This window comes from Nycticebus coucang, chromosome X (genome assembly GCF_027406575.1).
Source record: "Nycticebus coucang isolate mNycCou1 chromosome X, mNycCou1.pri, whole genome shotgun sequence".
In the NCBI taxonomy this organism is placed as follows: domain Eukaryota; kingdom Metazoa; phylum Chordata; class Mammalia; order Primates; family Lorisidae; genus Nycticebus; species Nycticebus coucang.
In genome coordinates, this window is record NC_069804.1 from 163,755,172 (window position 1) to 163,769,131 (window position 13,960).

The 13,960-nt window shown below is 41.2% G+C and overlaps 1 protein-coding gene and 2 pseudogenes across 1 annotated transcript; 1 reads left to right on the forward strand and 2 right to left on the reverse strand.

Annotated features, from left to right (window-relative positions):
- The window catches only part of LOC128577232 (Krueppel-like factor 4), an 873,632-nt pseudogene that overhangs the window by 358,858 nt on the left and 500,814 nt on the right, over window positions 1-13,960 (reverse strand).
- The window catches only part of LOC128577233 (Krueppel-like factor 4), a 793,492-nt pseudogene that overhangs the window by 277,580 nt on the left and 501,952 nt on the right, over window positions 1-13,960 (forward strand).
- Window positions 930-11,099, reverse strand: LOC128577237 (histone-lysine N-methyltransferase PRDM7-like). Its single transcript, XM_053579383.1, has 4 exons — window positions 11,042-11,099; window positions 9,727-9,998; window positions 9,286-9,353; window positions 930-1,113 (listed from the first exon to the last, which is right to left on the reverse strand). Exons 1-4 carry the CDS (start codon window positions 11,094-11,096, stop codon window positions 930-932), a joined length of 579 nt encoding a protein of 192 aa, XP_053435358.1. The 5' UTR covers window positions 11,097-11,099.

Genomic DNA, 13,960 nt, shown 5'->3' on the forward strand with positions numbered 1-13,960 from the left:
GGGAATGAGGTATATGCCTGGGCTTTAGATGTCTATGTAGAACAATTTATTAGAACAGAAGGTCAAAAATCCACCCATAAAACAACCACGGAGGGGATCCGTATGGCAAACACAAGTCAGCTCCCCTGAATACTGAAGGACCCCTTACCACTGTTTTTATTCCTCATCTCTAGTCATGAAAGTAGAAGACTTTTAAATTAGTTGTGTCTGCTTTTTACACTTTTGGGGAATCTAAGGGGTCACTAGACTTTCTCTGAAGCCCTCTTAGAGCTAGACTATAGAGGTGTGTTTTGGCCACATTTGCTTTCTTGTGGTTGTGGAAATATGATTTTATTACTAATGACTTCCCCGCCCTTTTTGAAAATGTCAGACTTCTCCCCTGTGTGTGTCCTCTCATGTCCGTGCAGGTTTGACTTATGGCTAAATCTGTGCCCACATTCACTGCAGACATAGGGCGTCTCCCTTATGTGTATCTTGTGGTGTGTGAGGAGGGTTGACTTATGGCTAAAACTTTGCTCACACTCCCTGCACACATAGGCGTTGTCCCCTGTGTGTGTCCCCTGGTATGTGAGGAGGGTTGACTTATGGCTTAATCCTCGCTCACACTCCCTGCAGGCATAGGGCTTCTCCCCTGTGTGTTTCCTCTGGTGTGTGAGGGGGTTTGACATAATGAAGCTTTGCTCACACTCCCCATTTGCAATCTTTTACGATTCTTGAGATTCTTACCTTCACACATAATTTGCCAGTTTCCTGTGGACCCATATTCTGGCCTGGTTCTATCATTCTTTCACCCTCCCTAGACCTCCCCATTTGTCCTTTAGCTGGGTGAAAAGATATCCCTGAAATCCTGCTCTGCTGTGTCTTTTCTGAGAGGGTTTTGACATTTTGTTGACTTCTTGGCCTTCGTTTTGTCATTCCGGCCGGGTGGATCAGAAAGTTGTTGCTCCTGACTCTGATAGCCAGGGCAGGGATTCTCTGGTCCACGGTGCTTTCTTCCAGATGTTCCTGGGGAGATCTGAGAGGAGTGGGTGCCTTCTACATGTTGACTGAGGGACTTCTGACTGGAGAAGGCCAGAGAGCATGATGGACATGGATGATTCTACGGCTTTGCATCTGCTGAGAGAGGAAGTGTTCGGTCAGAACAGATGTAAACAATGCTGTCTGGGCCATCTACTTTGTGGTGTAGTAAAGCCTGTTCCACTGATCATTCTTGGGTATATTAAAAAGGTAGATGCTCTCCCACCATGGGTCTGGTAGACCTTTCCTGTCCATTTTTCTTTTTCTTTTTTTGACATATACACGTGTTTATTAGGTTTCCGTTTTTGTCTTCACAAAATTAAAGAGGCTTAAAATTTAATAACAATAACAATGTTTAAGATAAGGACTAGAAACAAAAACCTCATAAAGAATGAACAAACATAAATACATTCAGAAAAGAAATCAGAGAATTGCTGCATCAAAATATTAAGCAATAATAATAATAATACAAAGAAAAGTAACATTTGCATTGTCATATAAGAGTATGTCTATTATAGAATGCTTTAACTCTGAGATTCAGTATGCAATCATTAGTTAACTTATTTTTTTTAAGTCTCAGAAAAAAGATAACTAGCATTTATAAATAAAAGTAAAAGATAATTTCAAAAAACAGATTATGCCAAATCTTACAGACAATAGAAAAAGGAGAAATCCTTCAAAATCATTCTACTTGATCTGGGTACATCTGATATTAAAATTGGAGAGAATATATTATTATAAAGGGGAAATTACTAACATATGTTACTTATGAATGAGGATGCAATATCCCAAACAACATATTAACAAGTTGAATTAAAAATTAATATTGAAGTAATGTACTTTGGTCAAAATTAAATCCAATTTATGTCAGAATTAGTCACAATTTTATTTTCTTGTCTTTTTTTTTCTTCTTCTTTTCCTTTCCCTCACCCACTCCCTCCTTCTCTATCTGGTCTCCCCTTCCCCCATTCCCCACTGTGTCAGTAATTGTCATTAATTGTTCCCATATCAAAATTGAATATATAAGATTCATACTTCTCCATTCCTGTGATGCTTCACTAAGGATAATGTGTTCCACCTCCATCCAGGTTAGTACAAATGCTAAAAAATCTCCATTTTTTATGGCTGAATAATATTCCATGCTATGCATATACCACAGCTTACTAATCCATTCCTGGATTGAAGGGCATTTAGGTTGCTTCCACATTTTAGAAATTGTAAATTGGGCTGCGATAAACAGCCTAGTACAAGTGTCTTTATAATAAAAGGTGTTGTTTTATTTTCCTCGATGGATGCCCAGTAATAAGATTGCAGGATCAAACAGGAGGTCTAGGTTGAGTTCTTTGAGGTTTCTCCATACTTCCTTCCAAAAAGGTTGTATTAGTTTGCAGTCCCACAGTAGTGCAAAAGTGTTCCTTTCTCTCCACAACCGCGCCAGCATCTGCAGTTTTGAGATTTTGTGATATAGGCCATTCTTGCTAGGGTTAGATGATATCTCAGGGTGGTTTTAATTTGCATTTCCCTAATAATTAGGGATGATGAGCATTTTTTCGTATGTTTACTGGCCATTCATCTGTCATCTTTAGAGAAGATTCTATTCATCTCTCTTCCTCATAGATTTATGGGATTGTTGGTGTTTGTCTTGTGGGTTAATTGAAGTTCTGTATAGATCCTGGTTGTTAAGCGTTTGTCTGATTCAAAATATGCAAATATCCTTTCCCATTGGGTAAGTTGTCTATTTGCTTTGGTTGTTGTCTCCTTGGCTGTACAGAAGCTTTTCGGTTTAATGAAATCCCATTTGTTTATTATTGCTGTTGTTGCTATTGCCATGGCAGTCTTCCTCATAAAGTCTTTCCCCAAACCAGTATCTTCCAGTGTTTTTCCTATTCTTTCTTTGAGGATTTTTACTGTTTCATGACTTAAATTTCAGTCCTTTATCCATCTTGAACCAATTTTTGTGAGTGGAGAAAGGTGTGGGTCCAGTTTCAGTCTTTTACATGTGGATATCCAATTCTCCTAGCACCATTTATTGAATAGGGAGTCTTTCTCCCAGTGGACGCTGTTGTTTGGTTTATCAAAGATTAGGTGGCTGCAAGTTGTTGGTTTCATTTCCTGGTTTTCTATTCGATTCCAAATGTCTATGTCTCTATTTTTTGTGCCAGTACCATGCTGTCTTGACCACAATGGCCTTGTAATACAGCCTGTAATCTGATATGGTGATACCCCTGGCTTTGTTTTTATTACTAAGAAGTGCCTTAGCTATGCCGGGTTTTTTCTGGTTCCATACAAGACACAGAATCATTATTCCCAAAACTTGAAAGTAGGATGTTGGTATTTTAATAGGGATGGCATTGAATCAGTAAATTGCTCTGGGAAGTATAGACAATTGTAACAATGTTGATTCTTCCCAGCCATGAGCATGGCATGTTGTTCCATTTGTTAATGTACTCTGCTATTTCCTTTCTTAGGGTTTCCTAATTTTCTTCATAGAGGTCCTTCACCTCTTTTCTTAGGTATATTCCTAAGTATTTCATTATCTTTGGGGCTATGGTGAAGGGAGTTGAGTCCTTATTAACCTCTCATATTGGCTGTTGTTGGCATTTACGAAGGCAACTGACTTCTGGACATTGATTTTATATCTTGACACATTACTGTACTTTTTGATGACTTCCAAGAGTCTTGTGGTTGAGGCTTTAGGGTTCTCTAAGTATAAGATCATATCATCAGCAAAAAGGGAGAGCTTGACCTCCTCTGCTCCCATTTGGATGCCCTTTATTTTCTTGTCTTGTCTAATTGTATTGGCTAGAACTTCCAGAACTATGTTGAATGGTACTGGTGACAGAGGACAATCTTGTCTTGTTCCAGTTCTAAGAGGAAAAGTTTTCAGTTTTACTCCATTCAGTAAAATATTAGCTGTGGGTTTGTCATAGATAGCTTTGATCAGTTTCAGAAATGTGCCACCTATGACTATATTCCTCAGTGTTCTAATTAGAAAAGGATGCTGGATTTCATCCAATGCTTTTTCTGCATCTATTGAGAGGATCATATAGTTTTTGCTTTTGCTAGTGTTTATATGGTGAATAACGCTTATAGTCTTGCATATATTAAACCAGCCTTGCATCCCTGGGATGAAACCTACTTGATCATGATGTATGACTTTTTGATGATAAGCTGTAATCTATTGGCTAGGGGTTTGTTGGGAATTTTTGCATCTATATTCATTACTGAAATTGGTCTGAAATTCTCCTTTTTACTTAGGTCTTTTCCTGCTTTTGGTATGAGCATGATATTTGCTTCATAGAACGTGTTGGGGAAGATTTCTTCCTCCTCATTTTTTTGGAATAATTTCTGCAGTACAGGAGCAAACTCTTCTTTGAAAGTTTGATAAAATTCTGGTATGAAGCCATCCGGATCAGGGCATTTTTTTTTTTTTAGAAGCTTTTTTATTGTTTCTTTTTTAAAGAGTTTTTTTTTTTTTTTTTTTGTAGAGACAGTCTCACTGTACTACCCTCGGGTAGAGTGCCGTGGCGTCACACGGCTCACAGCAACCTCTAACTCTTGGGCTTACACGATTCTCTTGCCTCAGCCTCCCGAGCAGCTGGGACTACAGGCGCCCGCCACAACGCCCAGCTATTTTTTTGTTGCAGAAGCTTTTTTATTGTTTCTTTAATCTCAGTGCTAGAAATTGGTCTGTTCAGGAGATCTATTTTATCTGGGGTAAGTCTAGGGAGAAGGTGAGATTCCAAATATTCATCCATTTCCTTCACATTGTCAAATTTCTGGGTATAAAGTTTCTGATAGTATTCAAAGATGATCTCTTGTATCTCTGTGGCAACAGTTGTTATTTCCCCTTTGTCATGTCTGATCGACGTTACTAGAGATTTTACTATTTTATTTCTAGTTAGTCTGGCCAAAGGTTTATCTATTTTATTTATTTTTTCAAAAATCTAACTCCTTGTTTCATTAATTTTCTGAATGATTCTTTTGTTTTCAATTTCATTGATCTCTGATTTAATTTTGAATATTTCTTTTATTCTGCTGGGTTTAGGCTTAGATTGTTCTTCTTTTTCCAATTCCATAAGATGGCTTGTAAGTTTGTTCATATGCTCTCTTTCTGGTTTTTGAATGTAGGCTTCTAAAGCGATAAATTTTCCTCTCAGGACTGCTTTTGCTGTATCCCAGAGGTTTTGGTAACTGTGTCTTCATTGTTATACTCCAAGAAGTTAATGATTTCCTTTTTTCTTTCTTCCAGCACCCAACTGTCATTCAGCATAAGGTTTTTTAACTTCCATGCCTTTGTGTGAGGTTGACCCTTTTCATTAGAGTTGAGTCCCACTTTTAGTGCCTTGTGATCTGAGAAGATGCAAGGTAGAATTTCAATTCTTTTGATTCTGTTGAGGTTTGTTTTGTGTCCCAGGATATGATCAATTTTGGAGAATGTTCCATGGGATGATGAGAAGAATGTATATTCTTTGGGATGGAGTGTTCTATAAACGTCTATTAAGCACAGTTGTTCTAGGGTCTCATTTAAATCTCTAATATCTTTGTTTAATTTCTGTTCAGAGGATCTGTCCAGCTCTGAGAGAGGGGTGTTGAAGTCCCCTGTTATTATGGTGTTATAGGATATCATATAGCTCAGACTAAGCAACGTCTGTTTCAAGACTCTGGGAGCATTTAAATTGGGAGCGTAAATATTTAAAATTGAAATATCTTCGTGTTGTAATTTTCTCTTGACCAATATGAAGTACTATCATTGACTTTTTTGACTTTGGTTGCTTTAAATCCACATGTATCTGAAAATAAGTTTGCAACCCCTGTTTTCTTCTGAATTCCGTTTGCCTGAAAAATTGACTGCCAACCCTTAACTCTGAGTTCTAATTTGCCTTTTGATGTGAGTGTCTTTCCTGCACACAACAAATAGATGACTTGTGTTTTTTAATCCAATCAGCCAACCTATGCCTCTTCAGTGGGGAATTCAAGCCACTGACATTTATTGAGATAATTGATAAGTGTGGTAGCGTTCTATCCATCTTATTTTGTGAAAGGCCATTGCTTAGCTTTGTCTTTTGCATCATTGTGGAAACTAGGTTCTGTCCTTTAATTTCCAGGTTTTTACATTGCTGAAGGTCCATTGTGATGGTCAGTGAGTACAACAGGTTGAAATATTTCCTGTGAAGCTGGTCTTGTTGTGGCAAATTTCCTCAATTTTTGCATATCAATAAAAGATTTGATTTCTCAGTCAATTTTAAAGCTTAGCTTAGCGGGATATAGATTCTGGGCTGGAAATTGTCCTGTTTAAGTAGATTAAAGATAGATGACCATTGTCTTCTGACAAGTTTCATTAGAGAAGTCCATGGACCAAAGGGCTCTGAGTCTTCCTGCCCCAACCAAGCAATGGATTGCCACAAATCATAAAATAAAAATATGTCCTTCCGGCTCAGCACATGTAGCTCAGCGGCGAGGGTGCCAGCAACATACACCAGAACTGGTAGGTTTGAACCCAGCCCGAGCCTGCCAAACAACTACAACTACAACTACAACAACCAAAAAAATAGCCGAGCATTGTGGTGGGTGCCTGCATTCCCAGCTACTTGGGAGGCTAAGGCAAGACAATCTCTTAAACCCAAGAGTCTGAGGTTGCTGTGTGCTGTGACATCATGGCACTCTACTGAGGGTGACATAGTAAGACTCTGTTTAAAAAAAAAAAAAAATGTCCTTCCTCAGTCCACACAGCAAGTGTTCATGCTTGACTTAATGTCATTCCATCTTATAAGGCCCTTTTCAAACACAGTAGGAAGTCCTCTTTAACATGAATCCTTAATCAGACTTCTTACCTCCTGGATCTCCACCTTTATATCTCTCACCTGGAGACTGAGAAGCCTCTGAGGGGATCACTCACTACAGTCCATTTTCCGAAAATTAACCACAGCATCATCTCCAAGTGGAGAACCAAGCAGGGAACTGAAAGCTCCACCGCCATTCCCGTCCCACTCTGGAAACCCCCAGTGTCTTGCCATGAATCACTGACCCTGTGTTTCCAGGCTTCTCTGTGTCTCTCCCACTTGTGCTCTTACCCTCTCTGGTTCCTTCACCTGAGTGCTCTCTGACACCCTAACTCTTCCCTGCCCCAGGGCCATTGCACCAGCTCCTCCCCTTGCCCCGAATCCTTTTCCTACTGCTGTTTGCACCTCTCAAATGCCACCCCTGACTGGAACCTTCCCTGACCACCCTGCGACACCCCACCCTCTCGTTACACTCACGCCTGGGCACTTTTCCTTGACTAGTGTTCTCCAAAGCACTGATCACAGTCTGATATGCATGTGTCTGTGTGTGTGTGTGTGTCTGTGTGTATGTGTTGTTTCCTCATTCACGTGTCAGCTGCCCAGGAGCAGAGACTCTGAGCGTCTCCTTTAAGCTCCACTTCTAGCTCCCAGAAAGCTGGTACAGAGCAGCAATTCACAGACAACTAATTGGGATACTGAGTGAATGAACAACAATAGAAGCATATCACATAGCAATGTGGAGGAATTTAAAAAGAACAAACTAAACTGGTCAGAAGAAACTATCTTGTCAAGAGAGATGGTAGGTGAGACAACTTGCTTTTTTCCTTCACGGTTTTCAGCACTATCTGATGTTATAAATTTTGTGCCTGAAATGCTTAGAATATGAAATCAGAGCAAAAATCTAAAACTTTAAAAGTTGTTCCTAGAATTCAATGGAACATGACCTGAATTTTTTAATTTCAGAAGCACCTGACTGAAAATTTGACTAACTTTAGACTGTTTTACTCTACTTAGGAGTTGAGCTAGGCTGGGCGCAGTGGCTTAGGCCTGTAGTCCCAGGATGTTGGGAGGTTGAATAAGAAGGATCACTTGAGGCCTAGAGTTGAAGACTGCAGTGAACTACAATTGTAGCTAAAATAAAAATTAAAAAATGAAAATAAAAATACAGTGTAAGAGCTAAACCACGAGAATTCCCAAGGAGAAGCATTCCTTCCATTTCCTTCCTAAGGAGTCATCGTGGTACCCACCGTGCCCTGCTGTGAGTTCTTTCTTCCGCTTGCTGGCCCACGTGATGCCCAGTTTCTCGTCGTACTCGTCCCCATACCAGGTCATCAGTTCATAGCCTGGCCTGATGACCTGGCAGGCCGGATAGAAGATATACCTGTGGTATTGGAAGGCTGCCAGGTTCTGCTCCTCATCATCCCAGGCATAGTTCACATGCCTATGTTGAGCAGCAGAGGAAAAGAAGACAGGCAGTAAGTTCCCACCACCTGTCAGGCCCACATCTGGCTTGCTTCCTGGTGGTTAAAGCCTCCGTGCTCCAGTGCTGCACACTTCCCACTGCTCCTCAGACTGCCCTCTGCCCACACTCCACTCTTTTCAGTGTTCTATGAATTCCTGTCCTAGGTCCTGCTCACAGGCCTCATCCTGCCTGGAATGATCCCCCGCCACCTCTTTAGTCATTTTTTAAAGCCCAGTTCCAGACTTACCTCCACCTTCATGGGCCATAGGAGGAAGTGTCCTCTAGCTTCTTCAAACCCTATGCTAATTATACCACTGCACCTGCTGCTTGCTCACGTACTCTGTTTCTAGATTAGCACACACCATTCTACACTCAGTCCAAGTCGGCTTAGTCATGGTGAGAGGCTACCCCCAGTCTGTCCACAGTTTACCCAGATTCCGATAGAAACCTGGAGAACTGTCCTAGCAGAATAGCACAGAATAGTACATGTTTATTCGTATTCTGTGTCCCCAAGAAGATTTCTTGCCCTCACAGCTTAAAGATCCTTTGTTTTATGCTGTCTTGGCACTGTGTGTGTCTTGGAAAATAGGGAAATTATGGCATAATTTATATTCCCATAATTAAATGTTTCATGTCTATCTGCAGTACAGCCCCGGCAATGACATGGATGCATGATCTGTTCAAGTAATGAACTTCGTTTTCAAACTGGAACATAATAAGTGCTTAATAAATGTGGATTAGATAAAATAAAATGTGAATTCAGTGTCCCCGGTGAATCTAGGCTCTTCAAAGATTTGCTGCATCAATTTTATGTATCATAGAGATTTATATTTTGATAAAACTCATAACATTCATATTTTTGTCTCTTTTTCTAAATGTGGGTGATGTGCAAGTGCATCATATGGAGAAAAATAGAGGGAGAGGATACAAAAGCCACTGAAGGATGTGTGATGCAAAGGAAAGGAAACTGGGCTTGTGAGAGACAAACACCCTCTCTGGAACCCAGAAAACTACTGTCCTTACCTCATCCAGTTGCCCCGAGATTGATCCTTCCCATCTGCAATCTCATAGCAGTTTCTTCCCTTGGTGATCTGAGTTTCAATAAAACAAGTTAAAGGCTGTTTAGAGGGTAGTAATCAGATGACTTAGTTTTCTCTCCTGTCATGAGTGCCCCGGGAGACTGTGTGGACTCAGCTGTTAGCCTTAGGTGTCAGCTCCAAGTCTGAGTCCCACCGTCCTGTTGGAGCACAGGCCCACAGGGAGGATGCGCCTCTTTGGGCCCTGTGCCCCGGCATGCTCTCTGACCTTTACGTTGGAGTTCCCTGTCCATGCAGAGACCAGTGGGCACACAGAGCTCACCGTGTTATCTCTGTGCATGTCCTCCCAGGTAGAGGGTGACTTCCAACCAAAGGCACACAAGGGATGTGGGAAGCCAGAATAGGGGAAAGGGTAGGCACTTCTCACCTGCCAGGCGTATCCACTTCTGGGTGCCCCTTCATCTTCAGTGATCTGGCCCTCATAAGGGCCAAAGTTCAGCCCCAGTTGCAACTCAGATGCCTTATTCCATTCTCCAAGCCCAGCCCGAGGGATGCCCAATTGTGTAATACTCAGCCCAGGGGGCAGGGTCAGGGCTGCGCGGTTGGGATGCCCCACGTCCACTGCAGTGTCCTTTACAAATATAGGGGGCCCATGAACAGCACAGTGGTCAAGGAAGAAGTTCTGACACTTCTCACAATCTGGAAGGGAGAGTGGCAGCAATTAGGATAGGTGTAGTTCATGTTCTTGACATAAAGCACTTCACACAGAGCCCAGTGTTCACATCATTTAGCCTCACTCCTGTACTCCATGTCAGCAGACTAAAGGCAAGTTTGGGGGGCCAAAGGATGAGATGAAATTATTATATAAGGACACAACAGCCTTATGTGTGAGAAGGACAAAGGGTCACTCACAGGGATAGTCATCAACCTGAGGCTCGCTGACCTCTTTGTATGAATGGTCATACATTCTTTCTCGCATGTTATACATCCTCACTTCAATCTCATTTTTTCCTGAGATCTAAGTTGGGGAAGAGTAAGTGAGTGAAGGTGGGAGTCTGGGGTACTCCTCCCGGTTAAATCAGAAAATGTGAATTCTCCTACCATTAAAGTATCATTCATTCTTCTATAGACTCCCCTCCCCCAACCCCCAACTACTGGTTCATGATAAGAGAGAGGAAGACTCCACACCCACACTGAATACAGATGCCTAATTCACTTTCACTTTCTGGCTGTTCCCATTATCCTATTCCACTCCCAAACTTCTTACTTATGACACAGTTTATTCATACATTCATTCATTCACAAAAGATTTGTTGAGGGCACACTACATGATAGGCATGGAGCAAAGGCCGGGGCACTAAGAAAGCACGGTCTCCATTATCACAGATGGATTTCCCGGACACCTTGCATGTATCGATTCTTTTCTATTTGATGTCATGCTTTCACACAATCCATGAGGTGTGTATCCTTACCTTCTTTTTACAGATGAGCATTCAGGAGGTCTGATAAGTTAGAACATTATCCCAAGGCCCCAATGCTCCTATGCGGATTATAACCCAAGTGTGTGACTTCAACGTGAATGTTCTTACTTGCTATTCAGTACTGCACCCAACTTCTGGTCTCACAGCTTAGTCCAGCTTAAGCCCAGGCCTATCCAAAGTCAACCCCGTATATCTAGACCATACTCATCAAACTTCTAAAGCATAGAGGGAGACTAAAGTTCCCCAATTATTTTGTCTTACCTGACTTCTGTCTAGAGTGCTGTCCAGAGGCACTTGCTTCTCTGGGAGGGGACATGTGTTTCCGGTGCTGCTCTGAGCCACTAGTGTTCAATGAAATCACTGGTCCTGACAATTCTTTCAGACTAGACTCGTGACTTAATGGCGCCCTGGGCATTCCCTTCCATGTGAGGGTCATATATTAAAAGACAAAATGCATTTCTTTAGTTATTTAGGGCTTGCAGTGTGTTTTCACATGCATGACTTTAGTTAATACTTCAATAATCATTAGAAATGGCCAGGTGTGGTGGCTCATGCCTCTAATCCTAGCACTCTGGGAGGCCAAGGCATGTGGGTTGCCTGAGCTCAGGAGCTCCAGAACAGCTAGAACAATAGTGAAACTCTGTTTCTACTAAAAATAGAAAAACTAGTGAGATGTAGTGGTGGGTACCTGTAGCCCTAGCTACTTTGGAGGCTAAGGCAAGAGGATCACTGGAGCCCAGTAGTTTGAGGTTGCTGTGACCTATAATGATGCTTCAGTACTCCCCCCAGGGTGACTCTGTGAGACTCTGTCTCCAAAAGCCCAATCAATAAATCAATCATAAATAAGAATATTTAGAAAGGCCCTGGGTTCTGAATCCTAGAGGAAATAGGGAGGTCCGAAGAGGGCAGTAAGTCCAGGACTACAGCCCCTGCTTTATGGCTCTGTCCCTTCAACTTTCTGCCAAACTGTGCCATATAAGTGAAGGCAAAAGAGGGAGGTTACTTGACAAGACTAGCTGGGGAACCGACAGTGTCTCTAGACAACTAAAAAAGGGATGCTACAAGTTACAAATTGCAGTGTCCTAGAAAGAATATTTGACTTTGGGACTAGATTACTTAGTTGGTTTCCGTTCCAACTCTGCTAGAAATAGGGTGTGCCATCCTATTTCACTTCAGTTTCCTGATCCATAAATTGCCATATGTGCTAATTTTTAGTGTCACAGTGACCATCAAATGGAATAATGTTGGCCAAAGTGTTTTATGGGCTATTCAACAGTATACATATCAGAGTCATAATTTCTCTCATGGTCCAGATACCAATTTTCCCTCTCAATCATCTGCACAGTTTCGATCTAACGCAAGGATACTATCTGCAGCATTCTTTGATCCTGTTACTTGTTTTTTAATTTGTATGTTTGGAATCACTCGTTCAGAAAACATTCAAGGGACGCTCACATTGCTCACCATGCAAAGGCAGCAGGTTGAAACAAGTGATTCCAAACAGCATGAGAGTGGCCTAAATGAGCCTAGAGGAAGGAGCCATTATTCCTCCTACAGGAATAAGCATTTGGAATTGGTTCAGAAGGATATATTTCTACTGAATAGTGTATTACCTATATGAAGTCCTAAGTTATTTTGTTTGTTCTTTGTTCAGTCTTCAAACCCGAAGCCCCTCGGGGCTGGAACCTGGTTGCTTTTATCAAAATGAGTCCCCTAAGAGGGGAGCGACCCCATCCCTTGTCATCTGGGACAATCCCTAGTACACCCTGTCTGAATATCTGTGAGCTTCCCTTGGTCAGAGCATCTTCCTGCATCTCTCACTTGACCATAACCTCTGGGAAAACTGAGGTTGGAAACTCAGTCAGATGAATGATCTAGAAATAAGACAGAATAAATTTTATAAAACAATTAAACTTTTAATGAGCTCCTAAGTGCTTTAGGGAAGTTTTGGATTAGACAGCAAAAACACTAAACGTGATCTCAGGTGTATAACTGAATATTTTTGTACCACACCTTCCTCATCCATAACGTAGTTATAGTTTTAGTGCCTACTTCACAGGGTTGTTGACAGGTTTCAGTGAATTTCTTCAGGTGAAATACTTAAAATAATTCTAAAGTAGTTCCAAAATAAGACAATGATAGCAATTATTGCTACTGTTCTTATTAACTGTGAAAATGATGATAATGATGTGAGGCAATGTGCTAAAGAGACCAGGAAAGGAGGGAGCAGTTGCAAGACACTCTGTGCATTCTCCTTCGATTACCTGTGAGAAGACTTTCTTGTCAGTAGGGTTTGGAAGACACTCACCTTCTGGCGTTTACTCTGTTCCATTCTGAAGGCTATTGTTTGCCTAAAAGGTGATAAGAAACCAGGGGTTTGGTTGGTAAATGTTTCCAGATTCTGGAGATTCTCATAAGAAACGGGGGTTTCTGAACTAGCGAGTGATAATTCCGAGTATTAACCAAGGGTTATTTGAAAATGTTTTCTGAAATCTCCTTAAGACCTATGCTTCTTTTGGAGACATCGCTTATTTTCTTAAAATGTTTCTTTCAAAATAGGAAAAACTTCAGCTCTGCTTCACCCTTTGTTCACAAGGTATATATTATTTTTATTAAAAAAAAATAAATTGACTTTAGCGAGGTGTAGTGGCACGCACCTGAAATCCCAGCTACTCAGGGGGCTGAAGTGGGAGAACTACTTGCATCCAGGAGTGTGAGACTAGCTTGAGAAACATAACAAGACCCTGTCTTTGGAAACATAAAAAATAAAATACAATAAATTGGCTGGCTTTTCACAACAAATACACTAAACAAACTAGGAATAGAAAGAAATTATCAGTGAGGCGCAGTGGCTCATGACAGCAATTCTAGCACTCTGGGAGGCCGAGGCAGGTTGGTTGCCTGAGCTTATGATTTCGAGACCAGCCTAAGCTAAAGAGATACCCTGTCTCTACCCCATTATAGTGGGTACCTGTGGTCCCACCGACTCAGGAGGCTAAGACAGGATGATCTCTTGAGACCAAGAATTTGAGGTTGCGGTGAGCTCTCAGCATTCTACCCAGGCTGACTGAGTGAGATATCTTGAGTGACTCTGTCTCACAAAAAAAAAAATAATAATAATAATAATAATAAGGAAATGACCTCATCATAAAAAAAGGTCATATAGATAAAACCCAAATC